General features: G+C 38.8%; 1 protein-coding gene across 2 annotated transcripts in view; it reads left to right on the plus strand.

The window, feature by feature from the left end:
• Nebl (nebulette) overlaps nucleotides 1-19,059 on the plus strand; it is a 319,353-nt gene that overhangs the window by 249,999 nt on the left and 50,295 nt on the right. The window contains exons 8-12 of one of the 2 annotated variants that reach the window (XM_013014763.1): nucleotides 3,275-3,388; nucleotides 4,989-5,093; nucleotides 10,752-10,856; nucleotides 13,496-13,603; nucleotides 18,031-18,141. The exons of the other annotated variant lie outside the window; for it this stretch is intronic. Coding sequence (XP_012870217.1) covers nucleotides 3,275-3,388; nucleotides 4,989-5,093; nucleotides 10,752-10,856; nucleotides 13,496-13,603; nucleotides 18,031-18,141 — 543 coding nt within the window. The remainder of the gene's footprint in view (nucleotides 1-3,274; nucleotides 3,389-4,988; nucleotides 5,094-10,751; nucleotides 10,857-13,495; nucleotides 13,604-18,030; nucleotides 18,142-19,059) is intronic. 2 annotated transcript variants of the gene reach the window in all.

Raw genomic sequence — 19,059 nt, forward strand, 5'->3', positions numbered from 1 at the left:
TGGTCAGTTGGGCTTTGAACCACAGAGACACTAATTTGTCCAGAAACACTTTGACAACTTGTTTACATTATGTCACTATAGCCTAACCCATTCAGTGTGTTCTCTATGCATGAGCCTCTGAAAGTGGTTGAGGTTAAAGTTCTCTAGACAGTGTTTAGGAGTTAGAAATGTATATAGTGAGCCTTTTAATAAAGTGATTAAAATGATCCATTATCAGAACCACTAGGTATAGCATTTTTTTTGTAGTGTCAAGGTTTTGAACTCAGGACCTTGTGCTTGATAAGTAAGCAATCTAACACTTAGCCATGTTCTACCTTTTTTTTTTTGCTTTGAATTGGTTTTCATGTAGTGTCTTGAGATTTTTGCCCAGAGCTGGCCTTAGACGTTGATCCTCCTATTAATGCCTCCTGTATGGCTGGGATTACAGGTATGAACCACAATGCTTGACTTTTTGTTTTAAAGATGGAATCTTGTTAACGTTTTGCCCATGCTGGCCTTGAGCTGCACTTGTCCCTATCTCTGTGTCCCTAGTAGCTGGGACTACAGATATGAGCCACCAAACTCAGCTTAGGAGGTATACTATTCATAACATAAAGAAAGTTAGTCATGTGAGTGACTTCATTTATGGTTAAAAGAATGTCTCTAGGTTTAAGGAGAAAGATTGTGCCTTAAAACTAGCATGTATACTCTTTCCTCGGTGGTCTTACGACTGGAATGGGGATGCTCTGTGCTATGATTGGGTCACCAGTTACAGTCAAGACAAGTTGTTGCCAGGGTTGTGCGCTAGAGGTGTGACTCAAGTGGTAAAGAACTTGCCTAGGAAGTGCAAGGCTTTGATTCAAACCCAATACTGCCACTACAGAGATAGATAGATGGATGGATAGATAGATACATACATACATACACAGAGTGCTAGAATTTGTTGGGTGATATGAGGAAATACAGATGTAGACTCTCAGGTGTGTGAACTGTGTATTGAAAATAGGACAGAATGGCAAGCCCTTGTGACTCATGCTTGTAATCCTAGTTATTCAGCTTGCTGAGATCTGAGGATCTGAGTTCAAAGCTAGCTTCGTTATATAAAGCCTCTTACCTCCAGTTAACCAGCAAAAACCTGGGACTGGAGCTGTGGCTCAAATGGTAGAGCTGATTGAGCAGGTCAGTGAAAGATGAAACCCACTTAAGCCAGTTGGCCATTTTCTCGGTTCACGATGTGCAAACCCAAAAGAGTAAGGCAAGAAACAGCTGTGTGTCACTGTCTGGTCAATATATTAAAAATATATAATACAGTTGTTTTACTTTCAGTTAATTAATGAGGTGAATACTTGTGTCTTTGTCCTGGAGTTGTCTTATGAATTGTATCACTGAGATTACTGCAGCTTTGAGGGAAATAAATCATACAATACCATGCTTATTATTACATGCAACGGAAGTATATGACTGACAGATTGATTATTGTTTTTCATAAATATACATTTTCTTAGCAGAGCAAATGCCAGGTTTCATAAGGACTTGTCATTTTCATTTCCAAGTTACCCCACCCTACACATTGTCTCTCCTTGCCCATGTCATTGTGTTGGGAATTCCTGGTCCACAAAGACTGGGCTGGGCTCACAATGGCCAAAGATCATAGAACCCATGGTGGTCATTTAGCTAATAATTACTAAGTCACTTCATGGCGCTTGGACTTGGAGAAGTGAAGAGAAATTTAGGCCTCAAAGCACAGCTTAGGGGTAGAGCTCCAGCTGAGGAAGAGCAAAAGACCTTGAGTTCGAATTCCAGTACTATGGGGGGAGGGAAGGGAAAGAGCTTGCTTTATGTAATTGGATCAGTAGATCCAAACTCACCCAGACCTGAGAGCCTTTATAGAACCCGATTGGCTGTGAGAAGGTTTGACTCAGAAAGAGGAGAGGGAGTGAGGATGAAAAACCTCATTCAGGTTAGAAACATCTTAAAAGGTATTTTCCTCCTTGTTAGTGAATACGCCACATCCCTAAGAGAGACAAAACCTGTTATTGAAATATGATGGGAAGAGCCTCAGTAAGGGTGGGTTTGGGTATTCAGGGGACACAGGTAAGACCTTTGTGTTTGCACCAGCTACTACGTGAAACAGTGAAGGAAACGTTGTTGTTGTTTTCCTATGTGTACTCTTGTCCCTGATTACAAGTAGTAATTCGAAAAAAAAATATTACGATAAAGTCATTTGAAAAAGAAGCCAGAATTTGTCTCACTTGGCAAATTCTCACCAGTGTTAATTTAAGAAAACACTTCCAAGGCAATGTGCCTATCAGAAAGTTGCCATTACCAGATGGAAACACACAGAAAATACTTAACGCCATCTTGAACTATAACCCAAGTGCTGTATTCCCACACGTCCTTACAGGAGACCCTCATTCTACCAGATGATGGGAGCCACCCTCCAGTCTGTTTAATAATGATATCGGCAGAAGAAAACAAAGTATCACAGGAATTGTGATGCGGTAGAAATAGCATAGGAACAGAGTAACCAATTTTTGCTTGGGAAAGCCACACGTTTTCAGCCATACTTATGAAGGGATTGTGAGATGTAACTTGGTAGACTCATTTATGTGTCAGAGAATCTGTCTGGGTATTCCATTAAGCATTATAGTATCTACTGGTGTTTCTTTATTCAGGGAAAAAGATACACCATCCTGCAAGTTGATAATCCTTTTGTGTTGTCCTATGACTACTTCAAAAAGAAAAAAAAAATCACTTAAGCAATTTAGGTGTGATTTTCCTGCTGAACACATTTTGGAGTTAAAGCAGGAAAATTCGGAATAGCATTAAGTAGACCTAGGGCATTCAGAAAATGTATTTCCTATACATAAACTGTTGAAACAAAAAGAAATGTGGGCAACAAAGAAGAAAAACCTTACTGCAAATCATGTCCTTTATTTTGAAAAATTTCCTCAGGTAAATTCATATTCAAATTCTGAGACCCATCATCCAATTTTTCTAAATGTGGTAGTCCTTAAGGTATGCAGACAGGGAAACTGACATATAAGACCCTTGATTTATTAGTGTGTAATTTTCATAAATACAGAATTTGAATTCATGCCTAATTGCATTCATGATCAATGTTCAAGTAGCACACTTTAAAAAAAATGGTGCTTTTTTAAGCTTTGTAGAGGGAGAGGAATACTAGGAATTTGAATTTTGCAAGCTTTTGTTTGATCTTTTAAAAAAAACAAATAGGTTACTTTAGAACATGAATGTGTTGTTTAACTGCTTCCTTTTCCCCCTTTTATGGCAGGTTAAATATAAAGAAAAATTTGACAATGAAATGAAGGATAAGAAACATCATTACAATCCTCTTGATAGTGCTTCCTTTAGACAAAATCAGCTTGCTACCTCACTGGCCAGTAACGTAAGTTGTAATCCTCAGAAAATCATTTTTAATATCTACTAATTCTTGTTTTCCTAGACAAGCCTGTGCCTAATCACTGGTACTTAATTGAGATCATGTCAGCCCCAAGTCATTTGTAGTTGAAAACACTGAATCATATTTCCCTGAAGGATTTTTTTGGACCAAAATACATAATTATAATTTACTCTTAATGATTACTGATTACTAATAAATTAATAAATATGAAAAGTATTGCAAATAATATTATTATATCTGATTAAGTGTAGATATAGATGATAAGAGTTTAGCAGGAAATAACTATGTATTATCACAAATTAGTAGGTGGGAGAAATCATTAACCCATATAATTATATTCACAAAATTGGGTTTATTATAAAGTACTATCATGTACATTGTGATCTGTCATAAAGAAACTTGCACAAATTCCCATGATAATCTCTTAATTTTTTTTCAATTCTGTCATGGAGTTGCTATGAAGTACTTCATAAGGTAGATTTTTTTCTATGTTTTAAAGTGAGGAATTGTGAAATCAAGATTACATGATTACATGAAATGATGTTTAAAATTCTTTGTAGAAACACTCAGCATATGAAAACAGAAGCACAAAACATTGATCACTTGGTCATAGTTGAAAAGTTCAGAGAACCTTTTCAAAGGTGAAAGTTAAATATTATTAATGATTGCTTTGTTAGCTCATCCCTGCAAGCGCTCATCATTTCCTCAGGAATTAGTTTATCTTGCTTCCATTCATATTTAGAAAGTGTTATAATTTTTCTGTATTCAATAATAAGCTTTAATTTACAGCAATGGAAACACCTGGGTTTTTTTTTAGGACCATCGGGACTACCAGACTGATTTTTTTCTTAATTGTTTTGTGTGTGTAAACATAAAAGAAATAAAGACAAAACATATTTAAAGGAACCTAGAAACTTGGGCTGAGCGCTCAAATCAGATTACCTGGATTTGAACCTCTTACCACCACTTAATATTATGTCTTGATCTTCTTATGTTTCAGTTTTCTCATCTGTAAAATGAGATTACTTAAAGTGACAACCATTAGACTTGTCAAGATTAAATGTTACACATATATAAATTGTTTAGAAATGTGCCCAGAACAAAGGGTTTGAAATGCTGTTATCAATATGTTACTTTATCACTAGTGTTAAATTCCCAAAGCAGCTGGTATAAAAGAAAAGGAAGAAGCCAAATCAGATCTATGGCAATAAGGTGAAAAATACCCCAAGCTCCAAATTACCATAAAGCAAAATTGAAAGAAATCTTGTTGCAAGGTCTAAAGAATAAAGTGCTTATTCTCTATTTCTTGAAAGCAGAGTTTCTCTTATAATTATTTGAATCTGTTACCATCACCCCTTTGGAGTATGCAAACAATAAATGGAATTATCAAAATATTTCCCAGTCCATAAATTAAACTTTTATTTCTTACTTATTCAGTAGTGAATTAGCACCATCTAGTGGCTGTTTATGGATTCATCCCTTTCCCTCTGAGTGGGGCCACTTTAAGAAAGCAAGCCTGGGTGATGGCACAAAAAGCTTATTTTTCTTCTCCTAGATAGCATTTTGTTCCGTGCTGTTTTCATAGGTGAAGTACAAGAAAGACATTCAAAATATGCACGCGCCGGTGTCAGATCTCCCAAATTTGTTGTTTTTAGACCATGCTTTGAAAACCACCAAAATGCTCAGTGAAGTAAGTGGTTGTCGGATGGGTCCCGGAAGCAGCAGCTGGCGTGCTGTGTTTGTGAGCTCACCTGCTTCTTCAGACAGTGCCTTTTTGTGGACCCTCTCCCAGTAACTAACTAAAGCTATCTGCTTCCTGCCCAAATCCCACCCAAACTGGGGCTTTCCCTGACGGTGTTTGCGGGGTCTTCCTCTCCCATACATCCACACTTCGGAGTGTTGTGTCCATGTTCTTTCTGTCTTCTGTCCCCTCCTTCTCTTCATCTGTACTGCACTCAGACTTCTTTGAAGTTCAGCTTCTGTCATTACAGATCTTTTATTTCATCGAGGCCAGACCAGAGTGTGATATTTAGTATGTGATACTTAGTAATGTGAAGCGTTATCTTAGTTCAGCTGGGCAAGGTGGCACACAGCTGTAATCCCAGCACTTGTGGGGCAGAGGATGCAGAATGAATCTGAGCCCAACTCCAGCTACGATGGCCAGGCTTTGTCTAGAACAAAACAAAAATTGTTTTTAAATTATAATATTTTTTCATAGTTCAGTGACATCCAAAAGGAAAGGTACTGTTTGCCTGACTTATGTAATACCTCTTTTTTTTTAGCATTTTCAAATAATAATGATTTAAAAATAAATAAATAAATTACATTTTCCCTGAAAGTCAGTCATCAAGGTATTTATATTAACTTGCTACTGTTCTTTTCATCTTGTCATGGTTTCTCGTAATGGCAGCTGGGAGGGTAGGCTGGGTGCTTCAGGACTGTGCTGATGAGCGCCTTGTGTTCACTGCTCACACAGGCAGTCTCTCCTGTCAACCCTAAAGGGTATCAGGACACAGACTCCCCCCACCCCCCTCCAGAAATTAATGACCCTGGGTCACTTGGCGCTAGTTGGAATGTCTCAGAATGCCCCCTGGTGGTGGGGAGCCCTAATTCCACTTTATAAGCCATCAGGACTATTCTAACTCTTGTCAATCACGCTCTCAGTGTCCTAGTTTACTGAATAGGCACAGCCAAAGGAAGACACAGATGTTGGACAACACATAGGGAAAGTGAAGAGAGTTGTTCCTGCAGATATGCTTGTAGCCATCGACTTAAAACTGTCATTCAAACTTGGTTCCCAACCTCAAATGGAGAGAGACAACTTAGCTCCACGTGCAGAGATAACTACATAGCTTCTGTAAAACCAAAACACCTGTTCATTATTTGGTATGTCTCCCCCTGCACACGTTGCTACTACTGTCATCCTTCTGAAAGTATATGCAAGTAATTCATACTGCCAGAGATTTGTTCTAACTAATTTATGTTTTATTTTCTATTTTTTCGTGCCAATCTTGGGGCTTGAACTCAGGGTCTGGTTGCTATCCCTGAACTTGTTGGGGGGGTGAGGAGGGGGGGTTAAGGCAAACACTCTCCTACTTCCAGCTTGTAGGTGGTTAATTGAAGATAAGAGTCTCATGGACTTTCTTGGTGAAGCTGGCTTCTAACTATGAACCTTCAATCTCAGACTTCTGAGTAGCTAGGATTAGAGGTATGCACATTTTTTCCAAACCCGTTGGTCCTTAGATGAAAGGGATGATGTCATTCTTTGCATTCTGATGAGCAAAGGTTAGAGGAATATTTATAGGTCAGAATTAGTACTTGGTTCCAGCACCCTTAAATCATACAGTCCTGTCTGATCAGGGTGTCCATCACCTCCATACATTCTGCTCTCCCTTCAGAGACTGGTTTCAGTTTCTAGAATCAATCAATTTCTGTCTTAAGAGCCTCTGCTTTCTTCACAGCCTTATGCCCTCCCCCTGGGTCATTGCCATGGTAATTCATCCCTGACCATTCCCCCTCCTCACTCAGGTTAAGTTTTCCATTTAAGGAAATTGGAATGCCATTTCCAATTTGGGGATTCCTGGTAAATCAGCCAACCAAAATATCATGTGGGTAATGAAAAAAAAACAAACTGGGTGCTGATATTTACTCCTGTCTTCCTAGCTACTCAGCTTGAAAAATCCAGGAGACTCTTAACTTCAATTAACCAGCAAAAAGCCAGAACTGGAGCTGTGGCTCAAGTGGTAGAGCATCAGCTGTGAGAAAAGAAAAATGAGAGAGAGAGTGAGAGAGAGAGAGAGAATAGGAGAGGAGAGGATGGGGGAGAGGGAGAAGGAGAAGGAGACGGAGAGGAAGAGATGGGAAGAAATGGGAAAGAGGGTGCTCAAGGCCCTGAGTTCAAGCTCTATACCAGGAGAAAAAAAATATGTGGTAGTTGGAAGAATTCATGTCACCGGAGGCAAAATTTGTTTTCAAGAATTTTGACCTGTGTTTTATAATAATAACAAATTACAGTTTAATATAAGTTATTGCAAGCATCTTCAACAAGATAAAAAGCCTAAGAATGTTGCTACTTAATTTATGTGCCCCTTATAAGGTTTAAATCTTCTTGCAGGTGGTTCTTTTGCCTAGGTTACAACTTTTTTTTTCCTGTAGAAAAGTTGTGACTAAATGATTACATCATGGACCAGCAAGTTTGACCTACCAATATTACTCTGAACCATCTACTTCCTGAAATTGTACAGTAAGATGTTGGCTCAAAATAGTTGCACATTAGAAAGGCTTTCTTTTAAATTTTAAAGAAAAGGGAACCAAAGTTTTCTTGACTTTGGAAAAGTCAATTTTATTAAAAGATTAAATGAAAGATTGCTTAATGTCTGAGATAAATTAGCTATATGAATAAATATTTAAATAAATTATTCATCTATAAGTTACTATTTAAAAAGATCCATAGAACCTGCCCCCCTTCTCCCTAGGCTGTCCTGGGGATTAAACCTAGGCCCTTATGCTCACTAGGCAGTTGCTTTAACATTTGAACCACACTCCAGCCCTTTTTTAGTTTAGGTGTTTGTCGAATAGAGTTTTGGATTGTTGCATGGGACCACAGATGTTTCAGTCATGGCCCTGTGTGACTGGCATCACAAACACTACCATGCCCAGCTTATTTGTAGAGTTGGGCTCTCAGTAACGTTTTGCCTGGGCTAGCCTCAGACTATGGTCTCCTTATTTGTACGTCTAGAGTAGCTAGGGTTACAGGCATTAACCGCCATGCTGTCCTAGGTCTCTTTCATATAGATCAGAAGTCTTTTTCTTTTGTCTGCCTAGGAGGTAGAAAAAATGAGTAGCTTATGAGCATATGTAGCAGTGTTGATTTTTTTGAGGAAACACATTCTGGAAAATGGAGCTCTCATCGTTTTCCACTTCTTTAATTTTCTATAAATTAAAAATACATAATAGTGTTGTTCCATGAAACCTTCCACTAAGAGGCAGCAAAGACTATTATATGTGGAAAACAAATCAAAGTATTAGAGATTTCTTTTGCGGATCTAGTTCAAATGTGCTTTTTTTTTTAAAGTAAGAATTCTTAAATTGTTTGTGACTGAAATAGGCAATTTAACTAGAAAAATATTTTTTAACCCTTTCTCAGTATGAATCCCTTTTTTTTCCCTCCCAAACATAATACCCTAGGCTTTTTTACTTCTGGATTTTGACTCAGTAATAGAATCTATTCTAGGCTATTACATTGTCATTATTATACACCTGTATTATAAAATAACTTCTAATGAAATAAGAAAATCTACAGTGTCTTTATTTTCCATGTCTGCTTTTGTCTTAGTTTCATTTTCATTTATCTCCTTCCTTCCTTCCTTCCTTCCTTCCTTCCTTCCTTCCTTTCTCTCTCTCTCTCTCTCTTTCTCTCTCTCTAACCCTCTCCCTCCCTCCCTCCACACCCTCTCTCTTCCATTTAAAAGTAGTAGAGTAGGCAGGTGCCAGTGGCTCATGGCTATAATCCTAGCTACTTGAGAGGCTAAGATCTGAGGGTGGTGGTTTGAAGCCAGCCCAGGCAAGAAAGTCCCTGAGACTTGTATCTCCAATGAACTAACAAAAAATTAGACGTGGAGCTGTGGCTTAAAGGGTTAAGTGCTAGCCTTGCTTAAGGACAGTGCCTAGGCCCTGAGTTCAGGACTGGCATGCATGTGCATGCATACACCACACACACACACACACACACACACACACACACACACACACACACACCATGCATACACCACACACACACACACACACACACACACACACACACACACACACACACACCATGCATACACCACACACACACACACACACACACACACACACACACACACACACACGAAGATATTTTCTTTGGCAAAGCTATACAATGGGAATATTATAACGACATTCCTTCAGTACTCCTTGACCTTATTTTATTCGGATTGCAGTTTTGTGGGACACACATCTCTATTTCCTAGCTGACAAGCAACACTGGAGGCCAGGCCCCTCTGTAGGCCACTGCTTTTCCACGGGTACAACAGCAGCAGCTCCTTGAAGCGGGTCCTAGGTAGCTGCTATCGTTCCGTCCCTCCCCTGGGCTTCCTTCTCCTTCCTCTCCCATCCTTGGAGATTCTACCTTCCTAAAGACATGATGTGCATTTCTTTGCCAGTCCCCTTCTGCTGCCTTCTATGTACTTGTGAATGTCTCCCTTCACTCTAGACAGAAGTGCCATTTCTATGAGCCATTGACATTAGCTTCTTAAGTCACTGTAGCCTTGACTTGCTGTTTACTTCAAAAAGTCTTGCCCCAAATTGGGAAAAGCACCAATTACAGTTTTGATATCCTTGCTGACTTTTGCATTTGGAGTCTTACAGTTGTCCAACTTAACGTTTTTACTCCTGCTGGTGACTTGCAAGTTTCAAAATTCACCTGGCTGTACCTGGGTTCCTTTGTTCCTTTTCCAGAAATCTTACTCTTTCCTTGGGATTAGGAAAATTAATTGAATTATTTTTCACCCTTTCATTTTTCCATGTCACTTTTGATCTTCTTCATGACTGAGCTTTGTAAATAGCGTTTCCCCCTGGCTGCCAGGTTTGCTTCCCTCTGTTTTCGCCTCTTGTTTTTTCTTCTCTTCTTCAATTCCTTTTTCTTTTTGGCAAATACTAGAGTTTGAACTCAGAGGCTTATGTTGCTAGACAGGTGCTCTACCACTTGAGAAACTTCTTCATCCCTTTATGCTTTAGTTTATTTTGCAGATAAGGTTCATGCTTTTGCCTGGGTCAGCCTTGGATCATGATCCTCCTACCTCCACCGTCCACATAGCTTAGATTACAGCCCTGTGCCCCATACCTGGCTGATTTTGTTCTGTTTTTGCGCATACTTTATTTTTGTGCCAGTATTGGGGCTTGAACTTGGCTTTATTTTTTATTAAGACCAGCGCTACCTTGGCTTTATTTTTGATCAAGACCAGCACTACCTCCTCCCCCACCCCCCAGACCCCATCACTAGCTACTCTTTGGTGCTGCAAAGATGCCTTTTTTCCTTGCATTCACAGCTAATTGCCCTCAGAGTGTGTTGTGTTGTGTGTATATGTGTGTGTGTGTGTGTGTGTGTTTTGGCCTGGGCCGCCTAGAGCTGCGTTTCTTGCATTATCTACCTGTATTAGCATCAGAAATCACCCACGTCTATGTCATTATTGCTGACTGCGCATTGAAAACAGTGTGGCAGCTCTTGATGGCTTGCTTTTTTGTTTTTGCCTTTGTAAGCGATCATTGCTCTAACCGGTCTCTTTCCATCTGAAGTGATTTTTCTGTATGATGTTCTGTATTTCAGCGAGAATATAAAAAGCAGTTTGAGGAGAGTAAAGGAACGTATCACTTTGATGTAGAGACTGCAGAACATCTGCACCATAAGGGCAATGCCACCCTCCAGAGTCAGGTAAGTTCCTGTGTCTCAGTCACCTGCCCTCCCTGCCGGGACCACGTGATCAGCCCAGCGCTCACTCCCCAGGGATCTCAACTGAAGAATGTCTGATGCTGACAAGAATAGATCCCCGAACATTAAGATTGCGTTGGGAAGGTCTCAGCCTCTATTTTCCATCTATTTATTGGGTCAGGAATTTGAATTGCGCTTCAGTACAAAGGCATTTTATAAAATAGACCTTGTATCCCATAATTAAAAATGTCCAATTTCAGAATTAATCAAGCGACGATGAAGTGTACTGATGTGTCATTTTGTAAAATAACCTTTCCAGTGTCAAGATTCGTTACAATTTCTCATTTCAATGATAACTGTTATGAGAAAAGAAAAACAATTTTTCAGATGTATTGCTTTCAACTATGAAGCCTTGTAACTTTTGGAGGAACTTTCAAAATTTTTTTCTTTTTAGCCTATCCTAAAGCAGATCATGATTTTTTGTTTATATTCCGAGCTTAAATAGTTGCTAAAGATGTTATTTCCAGCATCTGTTAAGATAAACGCTTATAACTTTTTAAAAATGTATTCTGTACAACATAAATTTCATAATAATTTTGTGCCCACTTCCAATCGACTTGCTACCTGCTGTTGGTCATACACATTTTTTTTTTTTGTCGGCCATGGGGCTTGAACTCTGGGCCTGGGCACTGTCCCTCAGCTCTTCAGCTCAAGGCGAGCACTCTACCACTTGAGCTACAGCGCCACTTCCAGTTTTCTCGTGGTTTATTGGAGATAGGAGTCTCATGGTCTCTCCTGCCAGGGCTGGCTTTGAACCGCGATCCTCAGATCTCAGCCTCCTGAGTAGCTAGGATTACAGGCGTGAGCCACCAGCGCCTGGCTCATACACATTTTTTTCCTCTTTAGATTTTTCTCTTCACTTCAATTATTTCCATAAAACTTTACTTAAGCTCTCAGAGTCCCAACAGCTTTGTTGATCATTCTGTGGTGCTTTTCTGCAACAAAAAATATGTCTGCAAATAACTGTTTTTAAAACTTCTTATAGTTCCTGTCATTACAAATTTCTAAGCATTGAAAAGCTCTCTTTGGCTTGCATTACTGTTGACATCATTTTTATTACACAGCTGAAGCTATGTCCTCAGTGTATAATAGTGATAATATTAATCATGAATGCATATTAAACCCAAGTTGTGCATCTGAATAAGCTGAGACATGGTTAAAATTTTTCTAGGTATTCAAAGACTTATTTTTTGGTGTGGGTACTGGGGACCAAGCCTAGGATAGGACTTTGTAGTGCTGGACAAGCACTTCTACTACTGAGTTCCCCAGAGCTCATCCCAGCCCCTAGGATGTTTTTATTCTTTAATTTATTATTTTAATTTTTTCCCTGTACTTGAGATTGAACTTGCACTTGCTAGCAAGTGCTCTACAACGCAAGCCACACCTCCAGCCTTTTTATCCATTATTATTTTCCAAATAAGGTCTCAGTTCATGCCTGGATTGTGATCATCTAATTGTGTTTCCCATTGTGGCTATTTTACTTTTTTTTCTTTTCCTTTTCCCTTCTTCCTTTTCTTTCTTTCCTTCCTTTCTTTTTCTTCCTCATTCCTTCCCCTTTTTCTTTTCTCCTTTCTTTCCCTCCCTCCCTCCTTCCTTCCTTTCTTTCTTTTTTTTTATTTTGTCGGTTGTGGGGCTTGAACTCTGGGCTTGGGCACTGTCCCTGCACTGTTCAGCTCAAGGCGAGCGCTCTACCGCTTGAGCCACAGTGCTACTTCCGGTTTTCTAGTGGTTTATTGGAGATAAGAGTTTCACGAACTTTCCTACCCAAGCTGGCTTTGAACTGCCATCCTCAGATCTCAGCCTCCTGAGTAGCTAGGATTACAGGCATGAGCCACCGGCACTCAGCTTGCTTGCTAGTTTGCTTGCTTGCTTGCTTTCTTGCTTGCTTGCTCACTTGCTTTCTTTCTCTCTCTGTTTCTTTTTCTCTCTTTCTTTCTGATTCTCCGTCCCCTTTTCCCTCCTTCCTTTCCATTCCCTCCCTCCTTTCCTCTTTCCCTCCCTTCCTTCCTTCCTTCCCTCCTTCCTTCTTTTGTGTGTCTGGGATAGCCTTGAACCACTATTTCTAGATCTCTGTTTCCCAAGTAGCTAGGATTATAGGCCTGAGCCACTGCACCTAGATATTCCTGAAAATTTTAAATAATAAAAAAAAGATTGTGTACTTACTTCTCTTGAACACCACTAACTTCAGGGAACCTAGTGCTCTCCTTACACAGTTAGAATAACTAAATTCTGGGAAATGGGATGATTAATTTGAAACACTTATTTTCCTTCTCTCTATGTAAGGGCCTTTGAGTTTTTTTTTATGCTTTTGTTTTGTGTTTTGGTGCCGTGGATACAATCAAGAGTCTCCTGCATGCTAAGCTTGTGCACTGCCCCTGAGCCACACCGCAGCCCTGATCTGACATGCCTTTCCTATTTCTTCCTTCTTTCCTTTTTCTCCTGTGTGTTTCTTTTTACTAGTGCATCTTAATTGTACAAAAGGGGTTTACTCTGATACTTCCATAGTTTATGAGATGTACTTGGATAAAATTCACCACTTCTATCACTCTTTTTTTCTATCCCAATTTTTTTTTTCACTGAAGGTTAAATACAGAGAAGAGTATGAGAAGAACAAGGGGAAATCAATGCTAGAATTTGTTGAGACGCCATCATATCAAGCTTCAAAGGAGGCTCAGAAGATGCAGAGTGAGGTAGGCCACTGAATTTGGTACTAAAGAATCAACAGTGGGTTGAAGGAAAGAGTCCAGCTTTGAGAAGATTCTGGAACCTATATTCTAGACCCAGACCCCACCCCTACCCCCCTCCCAGGCACACCCCTCCCCCTATCAAACACATACATCAGGAGTCCTGTCCAGGTCCAGTTCTCACTTTTTCTCATGGACCAAATCTGGATACCAAGGCAGAGGGTCTCTTAGCACCCACGTTCTAAGCTCTCACACTTTATCATCAGATAATGAACCCTTCCATTTTGTATCAATCTAATCTGTCATGGGTACTTAACAACTGATTAGAAAGCAAAGAGCTGCTTGCCCTCCTTACTTTTCTTCTGCCATGAAAACAGAACCAACATTTATTAAATCTTGATTTTGTGCTTGGTAATTGCTAAGCTCCTTATATCAGCTCATTTAATTCTCAAAGTAATGGCACTAGAAGGTGTTATCCCCTAGGTTTATAATGTACTGAATGAAATTATGTCAAATAATTAGTTATATGTCCAGTCAATGACAATATTTTAGGGCCTGGTCAAAGTCATATGTACTACCATTTTGTTTCTGTGAGTGTATTCATAAAGAGTTGTTTTCCCAATGTGAGGTGATGCTAAATTGCATCCAGCAAATCCTGTATCTTATAGTTTATGATTTGTACATCCAAATGTGCTATTCTAAATTAGAAATGATTGTGATTTCGGATTAGAGATTTTTAGCCCTTTATTTCTCTTGATAATCTCTCTCTCTAACACTCAGTTTGTTCTTTCCCTCCTGCTTTTAATGATAATTGCTGACTATTAGATTATTTTAGACTCTCAGTTATGCCTCTGCCCAGCAGGGCTGGAGGAGAACAGAGGCTTTGAATAGGAAACATATTTGGATCAAATTTATACTGTGAAGGCTAAAAAAATAAAGTATTTAATATGTTTTAAAAAGTTTGTTGAGGAGCTGGGCATGGTAGCTCATGCCTGTAATCCTAACTACTCAGGAGGCTGAGATGTGAGGATCACAGTTCAAAGCTAGCTCGGGCAGGAAAGACCATGAGACTCTTATCTCCAATAAACCACAAGAAAACCGGAAGTGGTCTGTGGCTCAAGTGGTAAAGCACTAGTCTTGAGCTGAAGAGCTGAGGGACAGTGCCCAGGCCCAGAGTCCAAGGCCCATGACCGACAGAAAAAAAAAAGTTTGTTGCGAAAAATGTCATTAAGTACAAGAACAATGAAATAAGTATCGAGATAGACACCTGTCCGAGAGATGGGTTTTTAATTCCTCATGGATGGGCCTGACTATGCTTTATTTTCCTTGAAGACTCTTCAATGATTTCAAGCAGGCATACTTAAGCTGGAGGTGGTGCTCAAGTGCTGATCTAGTAAAGAAAAGGTCCTGAGTTCAAACCCCAGTACCACTGAGAGAAACAAGACTGAGCAGAATAAGCCATCCATGTCTTTGCTAGTCTTTATTTTAATTTTTATTTATTGTTTAAATTATTTTTAAATACTTGTACTTGGGAGGTGCCATATCCAAAAGCAGTTCATGAATACAATGCATCTTGACCAGTGCTACCCCTTCAGTACACTCACCCCGCCCCACTTTGACCCACCCCTTCCTTTGCTGTTCTTAATTTTGTGGTGGGTACAATGAATTCTTTTTTTCTTTTATTTATTTATTTATTTTTTATTTGTGAACATACTGTACAGAGGGGTTACAATTACATGGGCAGGATAATGCGTACATTTCTTACCAAGCATTGCAGCCTCCTCCTTTGGTTTTACAATGAATTCTTGACTCCATTCTTCCTCTCTACTGCCCTTCGTTTGTCTACCTCTCCCTTTGGCCTCACTCCCTTCTTGGATATACCCATTTCTTGGTGTGATTTTTTTTTCTAAAATATTACAGTAGTTGAGGTCTCCGTAAAGTCAATTATACTTCAGTCAATTCATCTTGCATACCATGCAGTATGTTTACTTATAGATTTATGGGTACATTCTAGCTATACACATGTGGGAAATTATGCAACCTTTGTTTCTCTAGGTCTGGCAGACTTCATTTAATACATTTTTTTCAAGTCTTTCTATTTCCTTATGAATGGCACAATATTATTCTTTCTAATAGATGAGTAAACTTCCATTGTTTATGTGTGTGTGTGTGTATGCGCACATGCATACATGTATGTCACATTTTTTTGGTCCATTTGTCCATTGAGAGCATCTGGGCTGGTTCCATATCTTGGCTATGGTGAATAGCACTGCAGTGAACATTTATGCTGATGGCTTTCAATTATGCTTATCTCACTTTTATGCATTGCCAGGTACAGGTTTAATTTGTGTGTGTTTTAGAGCAAGTCTCTCATTCTGCCCTTGAAAAGTTCTTTGTCTTTTCTTTTCTTTTTTTTTTGGGTCTGGTCGTAGGGCCTGAACTCTGGGCCTGGGCCCTGTCCCTCAGCTCTTCAGCTCAAGGCTAGCGCTCTACCACTTGAGCCACAGCGCCACTTCCGCTTTTTTTCTTTTTGCTTATGTGGTGCTGGGGAATAGAACCCAGGGCCTCAGGCATGCAAGGCAAGTGCTCTACCACTGAGCCACCTTCCCAGCCCCTCTTTGTCTTTTCTTTTCAAGTATAACTCTCCTAGAAAAAACAAATTGAAGATGCTGGGAATTTGTCTTTTCAGGCTATGTATTGGCCAGTTCCATAATGATTTACTTTATTAAAGTAATTATCCTCCCCCAGGTGGGGTACTATGTAAGAGTCTAATATATGAATAAAATATATTATGAATATAACACAATTCCTTTTATTTTAACACATTATGTTATATAACATATTACAGTATAATTATAAAATACGTTATATATATTTATATAATATACAAATAATAAAATAATAAAACAAAAACATAACAATAAAATAATTTAAAAAATCATAAAATGTATAAGATATTATTGATATATGATATATGCATATATTTCTATATAGGGTATCCATTATATAGAGATATATTTCTTTCTTTAAAGATTTTATTGTAGTGATGTACAGAGGGGTGGCAGTTACATAGGTAAGCTCATGAGTACGTGTTTTTTGAACAATGTTATTTCACCCTCATTTTCACCTGTTCCCTTCACTTTCCTCACCTTCCCTTCCCCTCCCCCTTGCCCCCCACCAAGTTATAAAGTTCATTTTCAACATAATGTCTGGAGAATATCGCTGTTGCATTGTTTACCCTTTGTCCCACTGTTTTATATTTTTATACAATAGATTAAAACCCTCCAGGTCACCTTCAGCATCTCTCTTTCATTTCTTGTTGTGGACTCTTTTGTTTTTTTCTTATAGAGTTGGAGATGAAACCCAGGCCTCCAGCCTGCTAGGCAAGTGTTCCACTACTGAGCTAACCACAGCTCCTTAAAAAGTCTTAGTTAAAGGACTTACCAGATTTCAGACAGGCTATTTTCATAGTGTAACTTGCTCCATGACAAATTCCTTAAGTGGTAGAGAGATATTATGGATGCTAAAATTATGAAAAAAGCCCACCACTCCATCCTGACTGTTTAGAAATCATTGTTCCTCAGAAGGGCACAATGCTTATGTGCATTTGTTCATATAAAATAATATTTCTTGAAATGAGCTGCGGGAAATGGGAGCAAGAGGCTCTTTTCTTTGTTGCTGTTTTTGTTTTCTTTTTATTCTATTTGTTTATCTGTCTTTGGGAGGATAAGGGGGAGGTACAGACATGGAGGATGAAAGGTGAACAAATGCAGCAGTGGTACTCACTAGTTGAAAATGAACTATACAACTTGTGGGTGGGCATGGGAGGGACAAACAGAGAGAGAGAGAGAGAGGGGAGGGAAATGGTAACATTGTTCAAAAGAAATGTACTCTTTTGAAATGAACTTAACAACTTAGGGGGGGAGTTGGGGAGACAGGGAGGGAAGGGATGGTAGGGGAAAAACAAAGGAGGGGGTAACAATGCTTGATAGCAAATGTAGTCATTACCTGACTTATGTAACTGTAACCCTTGTGTATATCATCTTTATAATTACAAAAATTGAAAAAATAATTCACAAAAGAATGTCAAGGAGAAGGGCAATGGAGCCCTAGCCATTTTGAAGGGACTTCCACACCATCAGATTGTCATCAAATCTGTGAGAACCACTGAGGTGACTCAATCAGCGCCAATCTTGCTACTTCCTGTCTCAAGCTCATATTAATCAAAGATTAGTAAGAGGCTGGAAACAGCTTTTGCTTGCTATGTTCTTAAGTTTATGTAGCAGTCAGATTTATTTTCCTGTTGAGAAGACACTCATGGGTGATAAAATTCTATAAGAAAACATAGTTTTGTTTTAGAAACTCTTGATTTTATGTCTTTCAACATATATTAGTATTTTGTCAACTGAAAATTATGTGTTCTTACTTAACAGAAAGTTTACAGAGAGGATTTTGAAAAGGAGATTAAAGGAAAGCCCTCAATGGATTTAGACAAGACTCCTGAATTTTTACATGTAAAGTACATCACCAACCTTCTGAGGGAGGTATGTTCTTCCTATTTTCTATTAAATCTCAGAAAGAAAAATGAAACGAAGTAATAACCAGAAAATATTTAACCATTCTCAACTAATCTGAAATACTAAGACTTTGCTCTTCACATCACTTGGGTCTGTACTAATAATAGACCTTAAAACTTATAAATAATAAGAGCATGTATGCTAACCTGTCTAACAGAAAGAAATTACTGAGTTTCTGAAAAACTAGAAGAATAGTCTGGATTTGTGTCTTGACTATCACAGAAACTCAGTAAAGAATAAGTTTTAATGCTTCACAGTAGTTCATTTTAAAAATAATACTTTGAATATAGTAATAAATTTTATCCTTTTAAATTTAGTTGTAATCCTAGCTACTTAGGAGGCTGAGATCTAAGGATCATGATTCAAAATCAGCATGGAGAATGAAAGTCTGAAAGACTTGTATCTCCAATTAATCACAAAAAATGTTGGAAGTGGAGCTGTGGCTTAACTGGTAGAGCACTATCTTTGAGCAGTAAAGTTCAGGTAAAGTACCCAGGACCTGAATTCAAGCCTCAGGACCACGCCACACCAGACAACAACAGCAACAACAGCAAAACCAAACCCCAAAACCTTAGAATAACTTTAAAATTTTTTTTATTGTAAAGATGATGTACAGAGGGGTTACAGTTACATAAGTCAGGTAAGGAGTACATTTCCTTTTGAACAATGTCACCCCCTCCCTCATTCTCTCCCAGTTTCCCCCCTCCCTACTTTCTTCCCCTTAAGTTGTAATAGTTCATTTCCAACATAGTGTCTATTGGGTTTCACTGCTGAATTAGTTTAGTCTTTGTCCCACCATTTCTGTGCTTCCCCTTTCCCTCCCCAAATCAGATAAACATATACAAGACAAAGGGTACTGAAATAAAAAACAGGGACAGATAGAAG

This window comes from Dipodomys ordii, unplaced genomic scaffold (assembly GCF_000151885.1).
Source record: "Dipodomys ordii isolate 6190 unplaced genomic scaffold, Dord_2.0 Scaffold24, whole genome shotgun sequence".
Classification (NCBI taxonomy): domain Eukaryota; kingdom Metazoa; phylum Chordata; class Mammalia; order Rodentia; family Heteromyidae; genus Dipodomys; species Dipodomys ordii.